Source organism: Corythoichthys intestinalis, chromosome 8 (genome assembly GCF_030265065.1).
Source record: "Corythoichthys intestinalis isolate RoL2023-P3 chromosome 8, ASM3026506v1, whole genome shotgun sequence".
NCBI classification, from domain to species: domain Eukaryota; kingdom Metazoa; phylum Chordata; class Actinopteri; order Syngnathiformes; family Syngnathidae; genus Corythoichthys; species Corythoichthys intestinalis.
Genome location: NC_080402.1, coordinates 21,874,712 through 21,898,643, shown reverse-complemented (window position 1 = coordinate 21,898,643; position 23,932 = coordinate 21,874,712). Strand labels below are relative to the sequence as shown.

The window sequence follows — 23,932 nt, the reverse complement described above, 5'->3', positions numbered from 1 at the left end:
AGAAGTATTGGACCTGATTGTTTTAATCCAGAACTAAATATTTAATTTAAATCAAAAACTTCTATCCTATATCCTAAATGTTATATCAGCAAACGGTCGGAACTAAATATTTAGCTTATAATATGCAAATTCACATGACTGGAGACAGGGAGTAACTAAATAAAAGCTGGAGCACACAAAATACTCTTTAAATAGTTTCTCCTAAATATGTATTTTACCTATATATTGTTATTATCACAATGACTCATGTCCAACAGCAGACTTTCACCGTTGAGTAGGTTGTATTCATTTTCAAGCAACGTAAACAGACAGTCTGAGCTGCTCCACCAGCTTTTATTTTGTTACTTCCGGTCTCCGGTCATGTCAATTTTCATACTAAGCTAAATATTTAGTTTCAACCGTTTCCAGATTTAGCATTTAGGATATAAATTTAAGGTTTAAATTAAATATTTAGTTCTGGATTTAAACAATCAGGTCCAAAACTTCTTATTTACAAATAAATATTTAAGTTTCTAAATAATGTTGTAAATGTGCACAAAAAAAAGTGACCCTAAAAATTTCACACCATTTTAAACAGTGTGTCGCGCTAAATGTGAGAAAATGTTGTCGTAATTTTGAGCATGTGCTGCTTTACAAACGGCGGTCTAAAATTTCAATCACAGATGCATTTCCACTCATAGAGACATAATCTAAAAGAAAATCCAGAAATCACACGAAATTATTCATTAAATAATTTATTTTTAATTTACTGGGGTTCATGAGTATTTGTACCCCTGAGAATCAGCAATAATTATGACACTCAAAGAGTTGTCAGTCTACCTTAAAAATTTTTTTAAAAAAAAGCCACCTTTACCCCATGAGTAACCACCCACCCACCACCCGTTTGAGCTCATAATTATCACCTGTGCACCCCACACTCAGTCATCAAACTGCTACCATGGGCAACATCAGACAGTTTTCGAAAGACACCAGAGAAAAAAATTGTTGACCTCCACAAAGCAGGAAAAGTCTATGGGACAATTGGAAAGCAGCTTGGTGAGAATAAATCAACAGATGTAGCAATTGTTAGAAAATGGAAAAGGCTAAACATTGATAATCCACCTTGGACTGGGGTTCCATGTAAAATCTGTCCTCGTGAGCCATCATTTACGATGAGAAAAGTGAGGGCTCAGCCTAGAACTACACACCAGGAGCCGGTCAATGACGTGAAGAGAGTTGGATGCACAGTTTCAAAGGCTACTGTCAGTAGAACACGACGGTACAATGGTATGGTTATGTATGGTAATGGTAAATCATGCATTGCTCAGAAGGTTACCCTGTTGAAGCCAGTACATATGAAGGCCAGTCTGAAGTTTGCCAGGGACCATCTGAATGATGCAGAGGGGTCATGGGAGAAAGTCATGTGGTCAGATGAGACCAAAGTAGAACATTTTGGTGCCAACTTTACTCGTCGTTGAGGAGGAAAATGAAGGATTAGTACATTCACAAGAACACCATCCCCACTGTGAAGTATGGGGGTGGAAACCTCATGCTTTGGGGCTGCTTTTCAGTAAAGGGGACAGGATGACTGTAATGTATAAAGCAGAGGATGAATGGTGAAATGTATCGTCAGATTTTGAGCCACAACCTTCTTCCCTCAGTCAGAGACTTGTAGATGAGTCTTGGCTGGATCTTCCAACACGACAATGATCCGATACACACAGCCAAACGGACCAAGGAGTGGCAGCGTAAAAAGCATATCAAGGTTCTGGAGTGGCCTAGCCAGTCTCCAGACTTCAATGCAATAGAAAATCTTTGGATGGAGCTGAAACTTCGTGTTTCTCGAACACACCCCCAAACCTGACAGATCTAGAGAGGTTTTGTGTTGAGGAATGGGGTAAAATCCCTGTTTCCAAATGTGAAAACCTGGTGAAGAACTACCAAAAGTGTCTGACCTCTCTAATTGCAAACCAAGGCTTCTGCACTAAATATTAGCACTGATTTTCTCAGAGGTACAAATACTTATGAACCCCAGTAAATTACAAATGAATTATTGAAAAATCATACAATGTGAGTTCCGGATTTGTTTTTTTAGAGTACGTCTCTATAAGTGGAAATGCATCTTTGATTGAATTTTCAGACTTCTACCTATTTTCTATGTGGGTGAACTTGCAAAATCACAAGAGGTGCAAATAATGCTGCTCCTCACTGTGTATATACATTCATTTTAGGACTGCTCAATACCAATGAATGTCACAGTTTTATAAAGTGATGCTATAAATAAATTTAAGTTAAATCTTGGCAACTTCGAATTACTGTTCGTCACTTTACAAAGTGCTATCCAGCCAAACGCACCATGAATTAACCACTAATTTTACAAATGTTTTTCTAATACTTAAATGGCTACTACAGATCGGCGAGCCAGTGTCCCACCAGTAGACAAAAGGCATGCAGTGCTTGCTCAGAACAGACTTAAATTTATACAAGAAGCATTAAAAACTACACAACTATAAAGTTGTGTCCACTCTCAATATAAAGAATTGTTTTGTGAGAGTGCAACATGATAGTCTCTTCTTCTGCTTCCCTTACAAAACAGTGTCGCTTGAACGCTACTTCACCAACATAATCACTGCATTGAACTGCTTGATGCACTGTACTCACAATACATTTCAGAGGCTGTGCATCTTCCAAAAATAGGTCCACAAATTGACTCTACATGTACTATTTACAACAAAAGTGAGTCTCTTCATTTTGGACACTGGATTTCGTCAACGGTCTCGCTTGCTGGTGTACAATCTGAAGAGTCCTGTAAAAGAGATGTATTCAAAAATTAACCAACCAAACAAACCAATTGCTAATTATATCAGCGGCAAACTCGACAAACTGTTCTTTTGAGCCACAGAGGCACTATAAAAGATAGTTGAATATTAATGTTAATTTTGTTGTGAAAGCTTATATGACACGACATACAGTCATGTGAAAAAAATTAGGACATCCCATTAGATAATCGGTTCTTTATTAGGAAATGTTCAGATATCAATGTCAGATCTTGTTTTTCTTTATCTCTGGAAATGAAAGTTATTTAATTGCAGGTAAACAACAAAAAATAACATTGTTTTACCCATTAAACCAAATACATCAACAAAAATGCATATTCTAACTGAGGAAAAAGTTAGGACACCCTACCACCTAATAGTTAGTGATACTCCCTTTGGCTGAAATAATTTCTGTGAGACGCTTTTTGTAGCCATCTACCAGTCTTTAACATCGGTCTGAGGAAAGTTTGCCCCACTCCTCAACACAGAATACTTTCAGCTGTGAGATGTTTGAGAGGTTCCATGCATGTACAGCCCATTTCAAGTCACCCCACAGCATCTCTATGGGATTAAGATCTATGCTTTGACTCGGCCATTCCAGGACTCTCCAATTCCTCCTCTTCAGCCAGTCCTTTGTGGATTGACAGGTATGTTTTGGTTCATTGTCAAGTTGCAGGGTCCGGTTTTGCTTCAGCTTTATTTTTTTCACAGATGATCTCACATGTTCCTCAAGCACCCTCTGATACACGACAGAATTCATGGTGGCTTCTATGATGGTGGCCTGGCCAGGTGCTGCTGCAGAAAAGCATTCCCAAACTCAAAATAATTCAATTTTAGATTAATCTGTCCAAAGAACATTCCTCCAGGAGTCCTGTCTTTGTCTACATTCACTCTGGCAAACTTCAGTCTGGCCTTTATGTTCTTCTTGGAGAGCAAAGGTTTCCTCCATGCACACCTCCCAATGAAGGTTAAACTTGCGAAGTCTCTTTCAGATTGTAGAGGCATGCACTTTCACATCAACAGTAGCAAGAGCCTGCTGTAGGTCCAGTGATGATATTTAGGGTTTTTGGAGACTTCTTTTAGCATCTTGCGGTCTGCTCTAGGGGTGAGCTTGCTTGGACGGCTAGACCTGGGCATGTTGGCAGTTATTTTGAATGTCCTCCACTTGGAGACTATTTTCCGGACAGTGGAATGGCTTTCCATTTGAGATCTTTTGAAATCCCTTACCTGACTCATAAGTGTCTACAATCTTCTTTCTGAAGGCCTCAGACAGCTCCTTTGATCTTACCATGGTGTTTTCGCTCACTTCAACAGTCAGGGGCACATCAAACCGAGGTCCAAACACTGGGTAATGATGTTGTAATCATGTGCACCTGATGTGACACCCCTGTGTGTAATTTTAGCTATTTTAAGTGGGATTGAATGTGGGGGTGTCTTAATTTATTCCTCAACAGAAATTGCATTTATTTAAAAAAGTTCTAAAAAATCGAATTGTTTTTCCAGTTTTAATTGTTTATTTCTGTTACTTGATTCTCTCAAGAGTGTTGAAGTTGATACTAACTATACATATGACTAAATATGTTAGATAACACACAGGCTTCCATAGGGTGTCCTAATTTTTTCCACATGACTGTAGCATTTTTGATTGGCTGTTACATTTGCGTAATTGTTGTCCAGTGTGCGGCGGGCCTAAGGCTCACCTGGTACATCCTTCTTGCCTCTGAAGATTATGTGGCAGCCTAGGTGAACAAACTGCACAAAATGAACAACATTTAGATTTATTATAAAATATAATCAACCTAACCCCTAACTAGGTGACACCACTTGATATCACTGTGACATCAAGTGGTGTTTATGCCATTTTCCAATCTGACATTTTCTAACGTCCCAGTTGTCCAGAAGGCAGCACGGAACTTTTCCCCCTTGATTTCAAAATTTAAAACAGAGGGGCAAGCAAGCTTTTGTGAAACATGACAAAATATAATTCCATGGAAATACAATGTTTTTTAGTAAAATGACAGTTACCCCCACCCATTAAAAAAAAAAAAAAAAAAAAAACTAATTTTTGGACGACTGGCATATCAGATTTTAAAGTGCACCATCAAAGAATTATTTAATTCTTATATGTAAAGTGCACCAGATTACTACACTCATTAGTCCATTCTTGTACATTTGTCAATTGTTATTGAGATGTTAACACAGTAATTTGAATTGTTTTATATTTGGGGGTTTCATGGAGGATGAATGTTTAAGCACTTTACTGGAGAAGTATATATACATAGTAATAATTCTAGAAAATAGGTTTGAGGCTATTAAGGACAACCACAATTTATACATAAAGTGCACTGGATTATAGGGCACACAGTCAATTTTGGGGTGATAGCAAATGATTTCAAGGGCATCTTATAGTCCGAAAAATACAGCAAGTGAATCCCCAAAGAAGTCATTATTTCATTTAAAATAAAATACAGAAACCTACCAACTTTCTCTTACTGCTTCAATGTCGCTCACCAAATTCTGTGCTAGACAGATGCCAAAAATCTATATAAAAGAAATTTTTAAAAAATGAAAAATAAAACACAAGATAATTGAAATTGCCATATTTTCACACACACAAAAAAGGTGCCTCGTGGATTCACCTGTAACAATGCAATCCCAATAAATATGCCTGCCACCACTGTCAGGTTGTCTTGAAGCCACTTCTCAAATTGTGGGACACACCCTTTGATGTAGATGAATGTCCTCTGTTCAGAGTCCTGAAAAAAACACAAAACTACACTTTACTGTCTGTTTACATTTGCATTCAGGTCACAGTGTACAGTACATTGTAGTTACACTGTGGTACACTTCGCACTGCCGTTTAAGTTCTGGCTCTCTGAAACCTTTCACAATAAAATCTTGTTGCGCTATGGTCACTAGCTTTTTGATACATTCTACATTTAGCATAATGCATCCCTGTAAGGGTGCCTCGCTCTGAATTCTTCGCATTCAAAGTACAAGAAAACAAACTCAGCCTTTTCCTCACATTATGCTCCTCGTGAGGGAGTGAGGCCAAAGCTAATGATGGGGGATGGGTTTCAAATCCCACCGCATTGCTGCAGCATGAGTAATACCACATCGGTACTGATGGGGACTCAGCTGCTGGATTTTAAGGAGTGAACAGAAATTTTCTGAAAGAAGTATATTGTGCTCTGGGTGGAGAAGCCAATGAGCTCATGCATCAGTAGCAAACTAAATGAAAAAAATACTTTCATGTAATGAAGCACCACTGTACTTTTGCATCTGAGGAATGAAAGCTTTCATACAAGTTTCTACTCACAGTTTTAGCTCGGATGTCGTATCCACATTGAGTGTTGATGACGTCCTCCTAAGAAGAAAGAAAAATTCTGAATATCTACCAGTCTAAGAGTACAAAATTTAAGTTTGTCTGCTTGTTAAAAAGAGTAAGAAGTGTTGAAGTTAAGTAATTTTGAATAGCTTGAAAATGTAAAATGAATAAATAAATAAAAATCAGGAAATGTAACACCAAGGAAAGTACTGTATAAGTATAATCAATAAATACCAATTTAAGAAAAAATGGAAAAATATTATTGGCAAAAATGTGATATCGCTCTTCATTACAGGAATTCCAGACTTAACTTTCTGGGTAACATAATTGTTGGTGAAAACTGCGTGTACAGTATGTTTGTAGTTGGTATTGGAGACGTCACGATCACATATTTTTGGACCCCAATACGAGTCACCTGATCTTAAGGATGTGCCGATACAGACTCTCGATCCGATGCCTTAGCAATATTAATTCATTTTATTAAGGAAAAAAAAATGCATACAAATCTAAACTGTTTCCATACTGCAGAGATTATCAATGTTGCACAATGCTATCTTAGTGAGAGCTATCAGAACGTTTGCCTTCTGACAGTGTTATTTAGTATAAAACATTTATTTTGGTTTCTTTTAGCAACATACTTGTACATATCAATGTTTTTTTTTGCTTAGTAGCCCTCATGATTTAAAAATAACTAACTTAAATACATTTTAAAAACCTGATCTTTTTCATCTGATTCCGATCCTTTGAACATTTTGTGATCGGGCCCGATTGTGCGATCACGTGATCAGATTGAAATATCCCTGGTTGATATGTATTCTATTTAAATTTTTACTGGGAAAAAAAATATATATATATATATATATTTTTTTTTTTTTTGTGGTCTTTGGCTTCTCGATTCACATTGAACTTTCCCAGTGTTGATTGAACTTTCCCAGTGTTGAGCCATTTTATCAAGCCTAAGAAGCAAGTTTATCTTAGTCAAGTTTTATGGTTGGAAAAAAAAGCAGTTGTTACCATTACTTGTTTGCTTTGTTTTTTAAATTTCATGGCCAAGCGCTCACATTATAAAAGTTATTAGTAACCTGAAACTTTACAGACAATACTTTAGCTAACATTTAAGATTGCTGTATTTTTTGGACATAAAGTCGCACCGGAGTATAAGTCGCATTTTTTGGGGAAATTTATTTGATAAAATCCAACACCAAGAACAGACATGTCCTCTTGAAAGGAAATTCAAAATAAAAATAACAGAGAGCAACAGTAAGTGTACCGTATGCTACCTTACATGATGCATAAACAATGAACTGACAACGTGCCTGGTATGTTAACATAACATTAGCTATAACTACCATGTTAGCATAACATAACAACAGCAATTAAGTGTTTGTTCAGATAACTATACCATAAAGAATATGCTGACAAGTTTACGAAACCATCAGTGTCACTCCATTACGATTTTTGTTGTTGTCTTCATTTCAGAAAGAGTAACCTCCGGATTTCGCCAGTCCCTAACAAGTTTCTCACAAACTCCAAATTTACTTTCTGCTGCTCGATTACCGTTTTCGGCGGCATATTTCACTACTTGCAGCTTGTAATCTGAAGAATATGATTTTCTTTTCGGTGCCATTTTGTTCAGCCCTTCTCAGTTGTTTTTACATATTGTTATAAGTTACCTCCAGTGTTAAAACACATTCCTTGAGTGCCCTCTTATGGTTTAACGTGAAAATAACATGTGAAATTATATAATGATGTGTTAATAATTTCATACTTAAGCCGCTCCAAAGTATAAGTCGCAACCACGACCAAACTATGAAAAAAACTGAATTATAGTCCGAAAAATACGGTATTGTTGTTAAAGGGACCGTCGGACTTAAAGACTTGTAGGCTCTATAAGCCACAATTGTTCTCTTTAACTAAAATATGTTATTAGAAACACCTATATTATTGCCATTGATTTAAAAATCTATAATATTTAGTACATGTTTTGACCTATGGGGGCACCATGTTTTACGCGTGCAATGCACGCAGGGGGTGATGAGGCGGTTGGCCTGGACTGGGAGAAAGGCTGTGCTAGCAAGCAAGTGAAGCTAGTATGACAACTGGCATGATATTGTCACATTCTGCTGCTGGTCAGATTGTTAGAGAGATGTGGGACGTGTTCCCAACCTCGTACCTGCATCCAATTTCAGCTCATCAGCAGTGTCTTTGATAAGATCCTAAGCAGCTCGTATTTACTTGCTGCCATTTGACAGATTGTATATCCCTTCGTTGTTAGTGGCATCATTGCCTCGTTTTTTTTCCCCCGCGCTTTTCTGCCTTTCACTGCGGTTTTCCTTAGTTTTTTTTTTTTTTTTTTTCAAATTGATCCCGACCTACTGTCACAGACCCTTTTTGTGTCTCCCTTTTCACGATTACGTGTGTTTTTGTGTGCAATAAAGCCTTTTACACAATCCTTATGTTCTTGTGGTCTGCTTGCTGTCTGAAGTGAGCCGCGTTTTTTAATTCTGTGGTCAAACGATCAATATTTCTTTTCAGTTGAGTTTCCCTTTCAGGTTTGACCGCACAAACTGACATCGCATGTGGGTTGCAATTGCTTTATAAAGAAAATCATGACTATAACTGCACGCAGAAGTATACTGGACTGTCTCAGAAAATTAGAATACACAATATTCTAATTTTTTGAGACAGTCCTGTGTATATATACAGGACTGTCTCAGGAAATTAGAATACACAATATTCTAATTTCCTGAGACAGTCAGGAAATTAGAATATTGTGTATTCTAATTTCCTGAGACAGTCAGGAAATTAGAATATTGTGTATTCTAATTTCCTGAGACAGTCCTGTATATATACACAGGACTGTCTCAAAAAATTAGAATATTGTGTATTCTAATTTCCTGAGACAGTCTCAGGAAATTAGAATATTGTGTATTCTAATTTCCTGAGACAGTCCTGTATATATACACAGGACTGTCTCAAAAAATTAGAATATTGTGTATTCTAATTTCCTGAGACAGTCCAGTAGTCCTGTGGTCTAAGTGTTCGTCTGTCGCACAGCAAAACTAGGTTCGAATCCTGCAGGAGACTTTCATTTAATTGCTTCTGCTGCTCGTTTTGTGAAATATCAACAGTGCTGTCCTACTCTTTTCCGCTCGGGTTTAAATTGGAAGGGCAGAACAGATGACGTGTATGTAACTAATGAGTGACACTGTGGAAGTACTGCTGCGCTGCCCAGTGACGACACCGCATTGCGTCGTCAACAACAATGGCGACGTACTAGTTAAACAAATTTTTCAAATTTTACAAAAACGAAAACAATAAGAGAGGTTTGGATATCAAATAACTCATAACTCATACTAGCATTTATCTTAAGAACTACAAGTCTTTCTGTCCGTGGTTCCCTTTAAAAGTAAAACATGAGTACAAAATATAATAAAATAAACAAATCTACTCATCCTTTAAGATCTCAGACAGTGTTGGACAAATAAGAGTATATCAACAAGCAGAACACGCATGTCTTGTGCTTTGTGGTTGGACACAAAAGGAGCATTGTTTGCCAGGTCTATTTTGCTCATGTACTGTCACAGTTTGCACAGATGTTGATAGACTTTGCTGCCGCGCACGAGGACAAAAAAGCCTTGAAAATGCCTTTCACACTGTACTACATCGGCAGGGAGTGAAATGACTTAACATAGACAGTCCTGTTGCACAACAGCCCAAATAGTTGGACAGTCAGATTCTGCAGGACACAGATAACCAAACTATCTGTAAAAGGGCGGAGCGTCCCCATTTCCCTTTGCAGTACAAGCCATCCAACTATTTCTGCATGACAGACCTTGACCTACGCAAGACTGTAAGACTTTCAGCCGCTACATCTGCAACATTGTTTTCATATGAATGGGCAGGAACTGTGTGGGAATGACAAAGACACTGAGGAGGGAAGTCATACCGCTGGATCTTTGGTGCAGCAGGAAAATGGCACGCCACATTTCTCGCGACTTGGGTTTGAATCTGTGCAGTTGAAGTAAATGTTCAAATTCCAGTCGTCAGCTCCGAAAGCACCACAACACTCCCACTGCAAAAAGGTCAAACGGTCAACATAACTTCCAGAGATATTTACAAGACATTCCAAAGCCAAGATAAACACGAAACTCAAGTCAAAATACGCTAAAAACAAACGTTGAAGCTCACATATTCCTGTGTGAAGTCGATCAGGTTCTGCAGATCAATATCATCCCTGTACGCCCGAATGTTGTTATTGATAAAAAAGTTCAGCTGGTCCTTAATCCAGTCTTTAAAGACGAAGGCCAGGACTCCTGCCGTCAACTCCAAGAAGAAGATGATCCCCAAGAACACAGAGAACTGAACACATGCAAAACATAAACAAATAGTGTAAACCAACAAGCACAACTTTATTATTCCACAATGTCATTGATGAAGGCGCATACAAATTTGAGCAGGAAAGAGTTTTCACGCAGTGCTCCAATGCAGCCTGCGAATCCCAGAATAAACATCACACCACCAACCACCAGGAAGAGCCACACTGGATCGAAGCCTCCCAGGTCTGTGATTGATGAGATGTTGGAAAGAACACCCTGGTGTGGGAGTAAAAGCAAGTGTGAGAAGATATTACACATAAAATTACACGAATACAGATATAGTGAGCGTAACTTATTTTGCGTTTCAGCTGGTTGGCGACAAGTTAACACTTTCATGTCGAATTATGACAAAAAAAAAACACAAAAACTTACAGGGCATTTGTTTAACTCATTGGCTGCCATTGACAATACTAGACCTTGAGTCCCTGTCAAAATGGATTTAATGTTTAGCGCCGTGAATTGCATGCAATGAGTTAAATAAAGCCTTATGTATATATATATAAACCTCAGTGTTACTTTGGGCCATAACCAATGTATATTTCTCTTTTATTCATTTTAAATTTAGTTTTTATTTACATTGTTCCAATTTATTCTTAATTATATATAACATAAGTTATAACAAAAAAAGAAAAAAAACAAATAATGAAAATAATACAATATACCGTCATTTTCGCACTATAAGGTGCACTTGACTATAAGCCACTACCCACCAAATTTGGCACGAAAACAGCATTTTTTCATAGATAAGCCGCACTGGACTAACAGCCGCAGCTGTCCTCTCTGTATTATGGGATATTTACACCAAAAGATATTAACTGGTAAAACTTTATTTAATAGCGGCATCATACAACTGTCATAAGACCAAATGAACCACCATGAAGCTTTGCAGCCAATTGGTTCATTGCTTCAAGAAACTTCATTTGGCATCACTGCTCCCTTGGGGGAGACAGTCAACCTCTGCTGTCACCTGCTGTCAAAACGTCTGTCAAAACTGCTGTCCAACATGCCTCCTAGCATGCATTGCAGAACTACAGATGTAAATAAAAATCAAAATTCATGTTCTGTGCTTATTATTTCTTCAGTCACTGTTCCAGTTGTTTCATTAATTGCTCATTATGGTATTTGGCAACACTTTGTTTGACAGTGGCACTATACGACTGTCAATAGACCATTATGATTTTGACAGGACACTGTCATGAGCATTAATGAATGCTTCTAACAGATGCAATTTAGTGTTATCTGGCAAATTATCTCACTTTTGAATAAATGTAAGAGATCCAAGCTGAGCATAAATGGAGTTAGTGACATAATTTGCTGGATGACATAAGCATTCAGTAATGCCCGTGATAGTGTCATGTCATAATTATGACTGTCTTATGCAGCCGCTGTCCAAAATCAGTGTTTTAATTACAAAAAAAAATTAATTTGCTCAATAAAGGGTTAAAGGTCTTAAAGGGCAGGTGAAGACTTCAATTCATAAGCGTTTTACTTGGTTTAATTGTATTGAATGCATCATTCGCTGTCTCAAAACTCACATTATCAAAAATCTTTTTGAATTGACTGCATCATTTTTGAGTTACTGCCATAGCAACACCTTAGCAACGGGGGATGCGCCTCCCTGCTTGCCGCTGCCTGATGACGTCATTTCCTGAAGACCTCGCCAGCACTCCAATACGAAAGTAAAGCACCACGCTATCCTCGCCATATATTGCAAACATTTTCTAGGTTTTACTGTATGCTCACACGAAGGCTCGAGACTATGAGTGGCCCAAAAAACCTTCTTCTGCAAGGATTTGGACATTTTTTGTGAGAGTCAAGCGGAAGAACTCACCGACTCGTCGATCGCGCCTTTGTTTTCAACATTTCAGCGACGACAGCTTTGAAGCCTAGAAGGATACAACCTTGGTTTCTCAATGACGTAAGTAGACCCTTACTGGCTTTTCTAATTCTAAAATTTGATGCAATTCTGTTGATAAAGGAGGGCAAAACCAACTGCTCGTTGAAGTGTGACCTGTTTTTTTTTTGTTTTGTTTTGTTGCTTGCCTGTCAATGCTGCTCCCCCCGCGACCCGACCTCGGAGCAAGCGGAAGATGATGGTATGGTATGGTATGGTATGGCTTGCCTGTCTTAAGACAGCTGAGAGATTGTTTATTCATGTCAATTTGATATAATCATTACTAGATCTATACAACTATGGTACTTGTCTGTTTTTGCAATTACTGATAATTATATCACAGAATGACAGGGGAAAGAAAGGTTCTTAGAGAAATCACGATGCTAGACATAGGCCTACTACTCTTCATTTCGTGAAGTATCGAGCTTTCAACCGGTATCATCACCAACGTCTGCTGTGTCGAGTAAATCGTTGTCATCTGACGCCTCAGGTATAAACATGTGTAGGGAATATTTGTATATAATCTTTCCTGGGAGCCATTGTCGTCGTTAGCGTCACGAAAAGGCGATCCTGAATGGATTTCGGTGGAAATAGCACTGATATCATTGCTGCTGCTATGCTCGCTGTGGATAGTCTTACCGGTATGTTGCGTCCGGGAAATTACGTCACACCTCTGGGTTTGTGAATGTAGTATTGACGGAGTGCTAAAAAAAACTTTAAAAAACGCAAATTATCCACGCAGCTACGCGTTAGAAATGACATGGTTGTTTTGACGAACTTGTCCGAAGTTTATATTTGTAAAATTACACCAAAATCCGAAAAGCTCTTCACCTGCACTTTAAGTGTTAACTTTTGAACAGCTGTCCACTGTGGTGAACACTGTCCCTGAAATGGTTAATCAATATTTACTACAAGAAAATTCTGTTTATTCTTAACTAACTGATAAAGTTTCTTTCACTGAAATTATTCTACATTTAAACTCACACGAAATCCAAATATGATCTGATGACATTTGATTGCGATTTGAGTATTGGAACATGTTACAGTCTTCTGTTGTTCTGTTCACTTCATGTTGAACCTCTCCTCCAGCCCGTAGTTAATTGGGATAGGCTCCAGCACCCCTGTGACCGTCGTGAAGATAACGCCACACAGAAAATGAATGCATGAACACTTAACAGTGGAATCCCATTGGTAAATTTTAACTGGATGGAAGTCCAAATGAATTGTCAAACCCTTTTAATTAATATATAACATGTTATTATTGTTGTTAAAAAAACAGAGTACCATATCAGCAGCTCAATACACAAAAGTATGAAGCACCTGTAAGGTTTTGCATCACATCAGTGTTTGAAATTAATGCCGGATTAATTTTATTAATTTTTTAAAAACTTTTCCACAGTAAATCAATCTGTTTATGTCAAATGCCTATGAAACAACAACAAAACATTAAATTCCAAAACCACATAGAAAGTAAAGTAATAATATTGCATTGTACACAAGCGTGAATACGTTTTTGATCATCAAACATAATCTTTGTTTAGTCCACTAATCTTAGCAGCCCTATTGTGCAAGTAGCTTGAAAACGCCCTTCATTCACTCCTCTTTGCTCTGTGTGTAAGCTCTGTGCATGCACAGCTTTCACTGCTGATTATCTTTTAGCCATGTCATGGCTCTGCATGTAAACAATCCAATGCTGGAGACAGAGTAGTGACAGTAGACACAGAGGCTCGGCTGCATCAGAGTCAAAACATTCAGGTTTTAAAGGGGCCCTTATCGCACGTCGGATTAAAAAACGAAACGCTGAGACCGAAATGCAGAACAGAATAGAAGCTTGTATGATAATCGGCTCGGCCTATAATAGGTCTATCACTAAGAAAGTGAGTGCAGATTTTATTGTTAAGACACATTTTCTAGTTTAGTGAAAGTTGGTCTTTGGGACACGATAAGACACATCCGAGACATCTAACTGAATCTGTGTGTGTGAATTCATTCATAGAAACCAACCTTCTCGCTCCATGCCCACAATCCGATGCCAAGAAATGCTACTCCAAGGAACTGGAAGGGAAGAAGCGATAAGAATAAGATGACATAAACAGTTTTCCTGGCTGCCATGCAAAAACTAATTCCTGTCTGCAGCACTAGCAAGAGACTCCCACGTCAGAAAACATTTCAAAAAGACCAAATAAATCATGAATGAATGAAAGGAAATTCCAGCTCAAACTACCACTTAATAGCTTAAAAGCTCCAAAACACATTCCAGGAGATGTAACTAGTGGCCAATATAGCCTAAAATGCATTTTGGGAGCAAATCCCAAAACTATAAGAAACTAGGCAATACATGTAAAACAGTATATTATAAGAAAGCTACTTTTCTTTGTTCTTGTTGAAGTCAAATGTTTTACAAAATTAAAATAAAAAAACACAATATGATTTGATTAGGTTTCATGAAATGTCCACTTAGAATGTTACTAAAACACATGTTTTAATGACAAATAAACATGGATAAATTATCCCTTTTAATTTAGTGGATAGCATTTAATCAATATATGATTCATGTTAACAAGATTCTTGAGCCCTAATGGATTTTCCTCTGAGCAACAACCAATAGAGGGCACAATTAAATTAAAACAAAACAAACTAAACCACTTTGCTGCATACACAGGCTGTGAGCAGAAGTAAAACAGGACGTAAACAGGATGAAAGCACTAAAGTGATATCAGTTTGGAATCAGGAAAGCATTTTCCCAAGCATCTTTTTAACTGTTAATTCACCTTTAGCACAAGGTACCCTTGATTAATCAACTAATCAACACCTATCAATCCACAACATTTTGATGATCGATTAATCATTTGAGAGATACTGCATTTTACCTAAAAATAGTCCAAATCATCTTCTTTGAGCCTCTTATCTCAATGTTAGTCTTAAAATGATTTACACCTTGTTGTTTGTTTATGATATTTTGGACTTTTTCATAGAAATAAAAGATGGTGCTGTTGTTTTTTATCTTTAGCATGAGACTCATTTAGATTCGGTAAACTTCGTAGGTGACTGGTTTCTTTAAACAGTAATACACGATAAGTAACATATCTGCTTTTGGTCAGAACTCAGCAGAAACTTATGATCCATGTACATTAACGCTTTCAGTGCCACTGATGATGCTGGCCATCCGGTCACGGGCCTGCAACCAGCGGCTCCAGAGCCGCATGTGGTTGAGTTAATTGTTTCTCTGTGAATTTCAATAAATTTTTCACTCAAACTTACAATCTATTTTGACTGAGAGGTGCTAGCAATGATCATTCGATAAGAAGTCTATTGCCTATGAGTTAAAGGAAGCATCCAAAGCACGTTTTCATCTCCTCTTTATCCTGCTGATATAAAGGCTTAGACTAAAGAAAGATTGCAAGGGTTTAAGACTGGGTCCCCAAACTTTTTCCTGTGAGGGCCAAATAACTTTTCCCTTCTCTGATGAGGGGCTGGGGTCAGTTTGTAACAGAAAAGGCGTGACGATTGCAGGAGTGCCTAAATGTAAAAATTTATTGTCTTTCAGAAAGCCACAATCAAATAACCCTTTCTGGATTCTTCACGGAACAAAAGTAAATAAAATAAAAATAATAATAATTAGGGCTGTCAAACGATTAAAATTTTTAATCAAGTTAATCACAGCTTAAAAATTAATTGTAATTAATCGCAATTCAAACCATCTATAAAATACGCCATATTTTTCTGTAAATTATTGTTGGAATGGAAAGATAAGACACAAGACGGATATATACATTCAACATACTGTACATAAGTACTGCATTTGTTGATTATAACAATAAATCAACAAGATGGTATTAACATTAACATTCTGTTAAAGCGATCTATGGCTAGAAAGACTTGCAGTTCTTAAAAGATAAATGTTAGTACAAGCTATAGAAATTTTATATTAAAACCCCTCTTAATGTTTTCGTTTTAATAAAATTTGTAAAATTTTCAATCAAAAAATAAACTAGTAGCTCGCCATTGTTGATGTCAATAATTACACAATTCTCATGGTGCTGAAACCCATAAAATCAGCTGCACCCAAGCGCCAGCAGAGGGCGACAAAACACAAAAAAACACAAGTAACAAGTGGACATCACACTGTGCTGTCATTTTAATCTGTTTGAGCGGTGCATGTGCGTTAATTGCGTCAAATATTTTAACGTGATTCATTTAAAAAATGAATTACCGCCCGTTAACGCAATAATTTTGACAGCTCTAATAATAACACAATATAATATAATAATAAATAAATAATAACACTATTAATTAAATAGATAATAACCAAATAACCCTCTCTGGGCTCTTCACAGAAAAAAGTCAGGAATTAAATAACACAATTGGAGGGAAAAAAAAAAAAAAATTGTTCAGTGGGCCGGACCAAATGTGGAAGCGGGCCGTAGTTTGGGGACCCCTGGTTTAGGAGATCTGACTTTCTCTAAATGAAAAAAAATCTTTCTTGTCATCACAATTTGAACTACAGTAATCTCTTCTTTATGGCAGACATTCCGAACCACCGGCTGCATCACCATGGATCATAAAGAGGACTGAAAGTGCACCGGCAGCTGTGTCTGTCCTTGACAACAAGTACAGGGATTACAATTGTTTAGTGCTGCAATGATTAATCGATTAACTCGAGTAATTTGACATGAAAAAAAAAAATTGGGATCAAATTTTGCTGCTTCGAGTATTCGTTTAATTAGAGTGGTGTAGTAATGGTTTGTTTTGAAAGTGTTTGCATTTAGTTTTATTGATTTGGGTGCATACACTGCCCTCTAGTGGCAACAGTGAATATGGCAACTCATTTAACATGGCTGAATCCAGCTGCTCCCTGTTAAGACCAATATAAGGTAAGTTTTTGTTTGAGCTGTTATTTTTTAATTGTTTTATTTTTTTAATGCATTCGTAATTTAGTCAAAGGTATATTTAGCCGTTTTTTTTTGTGGGAATGTGTTTTAACGATTTTTAAGAGCATTGTAAAAAATAAAAGTTAACATTGTATGGCATTTAAGAAAGCGGCTAAGATCAGGTATTTAAATCTATTTTTAAATGAAAGTGCGATTCTGCATAGTTTGAAGAAACACTCGGGAGTTATATTTTTTCTTCACATTTAATGGTCTTTTGAAACTGAAATCTTAGCAAGCCTTTTCTTATATCTCCTAAAATTTATTCTGCAACGCATCAAATGTTCCTAATCCAATTACTCGATTATTCGGACTACCAAATTGATAGATTAATCGACTACTAAAATAATCGATAGCTACAGCCCTACAAAAGTTCTAACGAACTCTGGCCATTTTCTGTGCTTTACGCACTCAGTGTTCATGGTTTGCTAATATTGTTCTGCACCTATACCCAGAGGTGGGTAATAATGCGTTACATGTACATGTTACATTTACTTGAGTAACTTTTTGAGAAAACTGAACTTCTAAGAGTAGTTTTACTAAACCATTTTTTTTAACTTTTAGTTGAGTAGATTTGTGAAGAAGAAAAAACGAAGAAAAAACACATGAGTCGTTACATTATTCCTTATTTATTACATATTTGATTTGTATATTTATTTTGCCAGCAATGCCAAGAGTAGCTCTACCAGTTTCACCAATGAGACGTCGCAACAATAATCCCATGACTCCATTATACCAATCAGACGCAAGCTGGCCGTTCTATGTTCGTGCCAGCCTGTTCAATCATGTGGTGTCTTTAAAGCACCGCAAAAATGAAGAATTTGATATAAAGCGCTGCCCTCAACATGACACGAAAGCGCAGATTTTAACCTCTCTCCCAGTATTTATTTGCCACCGACTGACCATGGAAAACTGGCGATATGATCCTTTTAATTTCATAATAGTAATTATGAAGGAACTATTCACTATTCAAACTCGGAACTATTTTGTCCACCAAAGGGCACATATGCTCTTTGGATGAATAATGCTTCATTTATATAATTTTTTTCTCTCACATCAGAATTCTTTTTTTTTTTTCTTCTTTAGCTTAATGTGGTTTTGTCATGGGTTATTGTACACTATCATTATAACAACAGTTCACATAGTATTCTTTTCACCAAGTACTTTTTTACTTTTACTTGAGTACATTTTTGGGCGACTACTTTTACTCTTTCTTGAGTGATATTATTTTGAAGTAATGCTACTCTTACTTGAGTAAATTTTTTGGCTACTCTACCCACCTCTGCTTATCCCGCACAGTCCCACATTATAGCAAATAATCCTCCAAACAATTTCAATTAAAAAAAAAAAATAAAAAAATCAAATATGATTATCATTAAAAAACCAAAATAACACACTAGATTTATTAAAACTAGAACAATTTTCACCAGATGACTTGAATAGCTGTTTGGGAAGACTTTCATTGACTCACCATGTTTGTGTATTAGTGTATTGCATTTAGTATTTTATTAGATTGTTTTCCCCTTGTTTTTCTCATTTATCCTTGTATTCTTAATTTTTTTCTTTATATTTGTTAAACCATTTGTCATATTTTTCATGATAAAAATGTTATCTTAGTTTCGGTAATTCTTTTATTGTTTATATATATATATATATATATATATATATAAATTATTATTATTATTATTATAGATTTAAAGCAACACTAGATAACTTTTCAGTTTTGGTCGATTTTAGCAACGCAGGTGGACCAAAGCGGTAGTGTTTTGCCTTAAGGAAGACTGCGTTTCCCATGAGGACCAGTTTACAGTGTCATAAAATCCTAATCTCCCGGTCGCCTGCAGATGGATTGAACGACATTTCTGTTTCCAGCGTCTGTGTGAAGGATGAAAATTAATGAGGTAATGAATCCAGTTGATGCTAAACAATAGCATATGACGACAATGAAAATAAGGAATGTTTGATTTTGTACCGTATTCCCCCAGCCCTTTGCCTAAGGGGGTTTATCTGTGGAAGATTGCTGTACAGTGGTACCTCGACATACAATCGCTTCGACACACGATCTTTTCGACATCCGATGTAAAATTTGACTTGCTCCAAATACGACGACAGGACTGCACAGCAGACCGACGCACAGCAAATTTTCCTCTGAGAAATCAACACAGGTTTCAAAAAAGGTTGGTACAGGTGGTCAAACAAGGAAAAAGGTGACGCTTCCCATTGAAATGAAGATGCAAATTACTGAAAAATATGAGCGTTGGGTGCGCATCCATGATTGGCACAACAATACATCTCCATGGTCCTCCTCCGACTACCATTCACCAGTCTTTATAAGTTAAGATGACAATTATTATTGTCGTAACATAGCCAAAGAAATAGCCAGCTTCATCAGGTGTTTATCATTTATTTTAGAACTTATCCAACACTAAACGCCTCCTGACCGCCAAAGTTGACAGTGCTCTCAAGAAAACATTGAAAGCGAACGTAAACTCAACCGCTCAGTCTCTGTCACGTCAGCCACGCGGTGCGTTCAGGTACGGAAAAAAACGTCCGCCACATTAGAACCGGATTCGTTACACTATTACAGGAATTATTATTATTAACCTTCTGTCGAACGATAACATTTTTAATTGAGTTAATCACAGCTTAAAAATTAATTAATCGCAATTCAAACCATCTCTAAAATATGCCATATCTTTCTGTAAATTATTGTTGGAATGGAAAGATAAGAGACAAGACGGATATATACATTCAACAAACTATACATAAGTACTCTATTTCTTTCTTATAACAATAAATCCACAAGATGGCATTAACATTATTAACATTCTTTCTGTTAAAGGGATCCACGGATTGAAAGACTTGTAGCTCTTCAAAGATAAATGTGAGTAAAAGTTATTGTAATTTTGTATTAAAACCCCACTTAATGTTTTTGTTTTAATAAAGTTTGTAAAATTTTCAATCAAAAAACAAACTAATAGCTCGTCATTGTTGATGTCGCGAGCGGGACATCACATGGGCTACCTGCCATTTTTTCACAGTGTCATAAACTACGTAAGGTAGTGAATGAAATACACCACAAGGTAAATATTGCCATCTAGTGTATTTGTTGAGCTAAAAGAAATGTTTGAATAGAGTTTGACCAAAGTCTGTGTTTTATGTATATTTTACATAGCTATTTTGATTGGGAATGTCAGTTCTCTTTGCATTGAGCGCTTTTCTTTTGTGAACTTTTTTTTTTTTTGAGCGATAGGAAAATTATTTTTGTTGTGCTTTCACTAAATGATACTGTAGTGACTTAACTGTTCCGCCCAAATGCATGATGGGAAGTTGGGCAACCATGACTGTCAGTGGTGGCTGCAATTGGTATATGTTCTGCGTTGTGTTCAATAATGCGTGTTGAGAAAAAATCATTTCCTGTCATTCTTCTCCCCGTCGCTGGCCACAATAGTTATATTTGTTGTGAAAGAGTTGCCAAAGCTTATGCCAGGGGTGGGCAAACTATTCCACAAAGGGCCGCTGTGGGTGCAGGTTTTTACTGCAACCCATCAAGAGGACACCTTTTCACCAATCTGGTGTGTTATAAGTGCAATCAGTTGATTGCAGTCAGGTGCTTCTTGTTTCCATTGAAACCTCATTGGTTAAAAGCTTGGTGCTGGATCAGTTGGAACAAAGACCAGGACCCACTGCGGACCTCGAGGACCGGTTTGCCCACCCCTGGCTTATGCCAATAAACGGCGCGGTGCAATGAACGCCTGTGTCGACTCGCATTTCTCTGCCCTTATCTCTCATTGTGCAAAAAAAAACAGCGTCATTGTAATCTGTTTGAGGAAATGCATGAGCGGGTCATTCTGCGCATGCGTTAAATGCGTCGAATATTTTAACGAGATTAATTTTTAAAAATTAATTACCGCGATAAATTTGACAGCCCTAATTATTATATTATTATTATGATTTTTATTTCATTTTCATTCATTCATTCATTTTCCATGCCGTTTTTCCTCACAAGGGTCACGGAGGTGCTGGAGCCTATCCCAGCTAAATCAACAGGGTACACCCTGAACTGGTTGCCAGCCAGTCAGTCGCAGGGCACAATGAGACATACAACCATTCACACACACTCATACATACAGGTGTGCAAAATTTCCGATTCTTAGATTATTCGCGATTCGGCCGTGGAAAATTCGAGAACGATTCACAAACATCCAAATTCCGATTATTGAAATATGCCAAGTAAATCGGAAGTACAACACACTCAGCGCGCCGCGCAGTCTTCGGGACAGAACGGAGCGAGAGTAGCTAAACATCATGCTTCTCATTACCCGGCCCCTCGGGTAATGCCAATGCTCAACTCGCGGCTCTAGCTCAACTCATGCCACGAGATAAAAAAAAAAAACACAACAACATACCTGACTGCTGCCGAAAAGCTGCTACAAAGTACAGCCACATAATGTTACGGTAGATATCATTTATATAGGACTAGCGTTAGCAGCACATCTTCAAAAAAGCTAGATGGGGGCGTTAGTAAATGGCCGCCATCTTAAAGCGGTACACTTCCCTGCAAGGCTGTTGTAGCAAACCTTCCAAGCAAACCTAATTAACACAGGCACGGGGAGAGAATGCAAACTCCACACAGGAAGGCCGGAGCCCGGGATTGAACCCTTGATCTCAGAACTGTGAGGTGGATGTGCTAAACACTCAGCCACCGTGCCGCATTTTTTGATAATCCCCGTGCTGTGATTTTTATTTATAATGTATTTGTTTTGCTATGTGTAATTGCCATTTGTAATAGTACCAGCAGTATTTATTGAGGATTTGGTGTTTTTGGGCTTTAGAACAAATTAATGGGATTATAATGTATCCTTATGGGAAAATCCTGCTCGACATACGACCATTTCGACTTACAAACAAGGTCCTGTAACGAATTAACTTTGTATGCAAAGGTACCACTGTATATAAAAGAGATACAGGATGCCATGTCTTGGCCCACTTGCTGCATTTATGAAGCAAACTCAAAGTTTATGTGTTCAATAAATAATAATAATAATCGCACATCCCGCGATAGGTAATCGCAATGGCGACATTCAAACGATATATTGGGCAGGCCTAATGTGAGGTATAGTTGCCGTTAAAAGGCTTTGAACTCTTTTATTGTATAAATTGACACCAATTAAAGCCCAACAAGAATTTGGTCAGGGCAGCTGCTAAATCTAAGACCAATCACAAATTTTACCTTGGCTCATAAAGTCCCACAGCATGCCCATATGAAACTACCCTTACACCTACAAGAGCGTTGTTTGATGGATGTAAACAAGAGCGGTGGTCATCCAGTTATGGCAGCAGTGTACGAAAACAAAAGAGCCTGATGGAGGTAGCAAGTGCACCCAAGCAGCAAGCTTTGTTACAGCCATGAAATTATCGTGAGACGGCTCGTCAGCCTCACAAACATCCTGAATCTCCCATTAATGCAATATGAAACAAATCACGTAAGAATGTTCTCACGTGTTCGTAGAAACCTAACAGCGAGCGAAGGACTTACCCAGAATATGATGTTGAATCCGAAAATGAAATACTTAATGCAGCAGCTCACTTCGTGAGCCTTAAAATGCTTTCCTGACATCATTGTGGCTGCTTTGTTCCATCAAACGCCGCCCTCGCTGGCTAGAAATCACATCGATGCTCCTCTTAGGCAAAATACTGTCGCTTGAGGAAACAGCCGTTATATTTTGTCTTTACGGTGACAAATACGAAACATTATCCCGTTAGACCCATAAGAAAATACGCGGAGAAAGCGTCTACACGTCAGTCTCTTAAGCGCTCAACGCTTTGCGAAAAATAGAGGCGAACCTAAACATTCACGGTGAGATAAAAGCCACAGAACCAAGAAGATTAAATTCGCTGGTTTTTCTATTAGAGCCATAAACTTGACATGGCAGTTTGATTGACGTCCGTGGGAACAAATGAGGCTTTGTGATGTTCACAGGGGGCGGGACTTTGTAAAATATCGTCAATTATGCTTTTTGAATAATTGAACGATCAAGTGACTCAAATGAGTTAAAACATTTCATTTCAGCCAGGGTGACTAATGACCTTTATGAATCAAAATGCTTATAAAAAATTCTCATTATGCTCAGTATTTTCACATTTACTATGTTTCAATATTCTAGTGGTGCTAATCAGAAATGTTATTTTTATTTAATGTTTTTCAATTACAATTATACTCCACCGTCTTGTTTATAGAGTTAATTAATTTGTGTCTATATTATTAAATAAAAAGAAGTTGCTTCAATAAAAAAAAAATGCTTTAATCAATATACAGTACGTATTTTCAATTAGAAAAAATGTGTCTTAATGCAAAAATAAATTATAGACTAAAAAAAGAAAGCATTTGAAAACAAATTTTCTTTGATTGATTTTTTTTTTTTTTTTTTTTTTTTTTTTTGATTGAAGCAAGTTTTTGGGGGATTGAAGGATTTAGACAAGGGGCGTAGGTTTGGTCTCAACCGTAGGGACGATAAAACAGCATAAAACAGCATAAACAGCATGTGACATATTGACTTATACTAACTTTCATATTTATTGGTTCAGATGATACACTGTTCTATTCA

General features: G+C 37.3%; 1 protein-coding gene across 1 annotated transcript; it reads right to left on the bottom strand.

The window, feature by feature from the left end:
* Positions 1 to 10: 10 nt before the first annotated feature.
* LOC130920308 (tetraspanin-5) lies at positions 11 to 23,265 on the bottom strand. Its single transcript, XM_057843416.1, has 10 exons — positions 22,864 to 23,265; positions 14,401 to 14,451; positions 10,572 to 10,718; positions 10,315 to 10,485; positions 10,073 to 10,198; positions 6,115 to 6,162; positions 5,435 to 5,551; positions 5,275 to 5,336; positions 4,496 to 4,547; positions 11 to 2,785 (listed from the first exon to the last, which is right to left on the bottom strand). Exons 1-9 carry the CDS (start codon positions 22,945 to 22,947, stop codon positions 4,535 to 4,537), a joined length of 819 nt encoding a protein of 272 aa, XP_057699399.1. The 5' UTR covers positions 22,948 to 23,265; the 3' UTR covers positions 11 to 2,785; positions 4,496 to 4,534.
* Between the last annotated feature and the right edge of the window lie 667 nt (positions 23,266 to 23,932).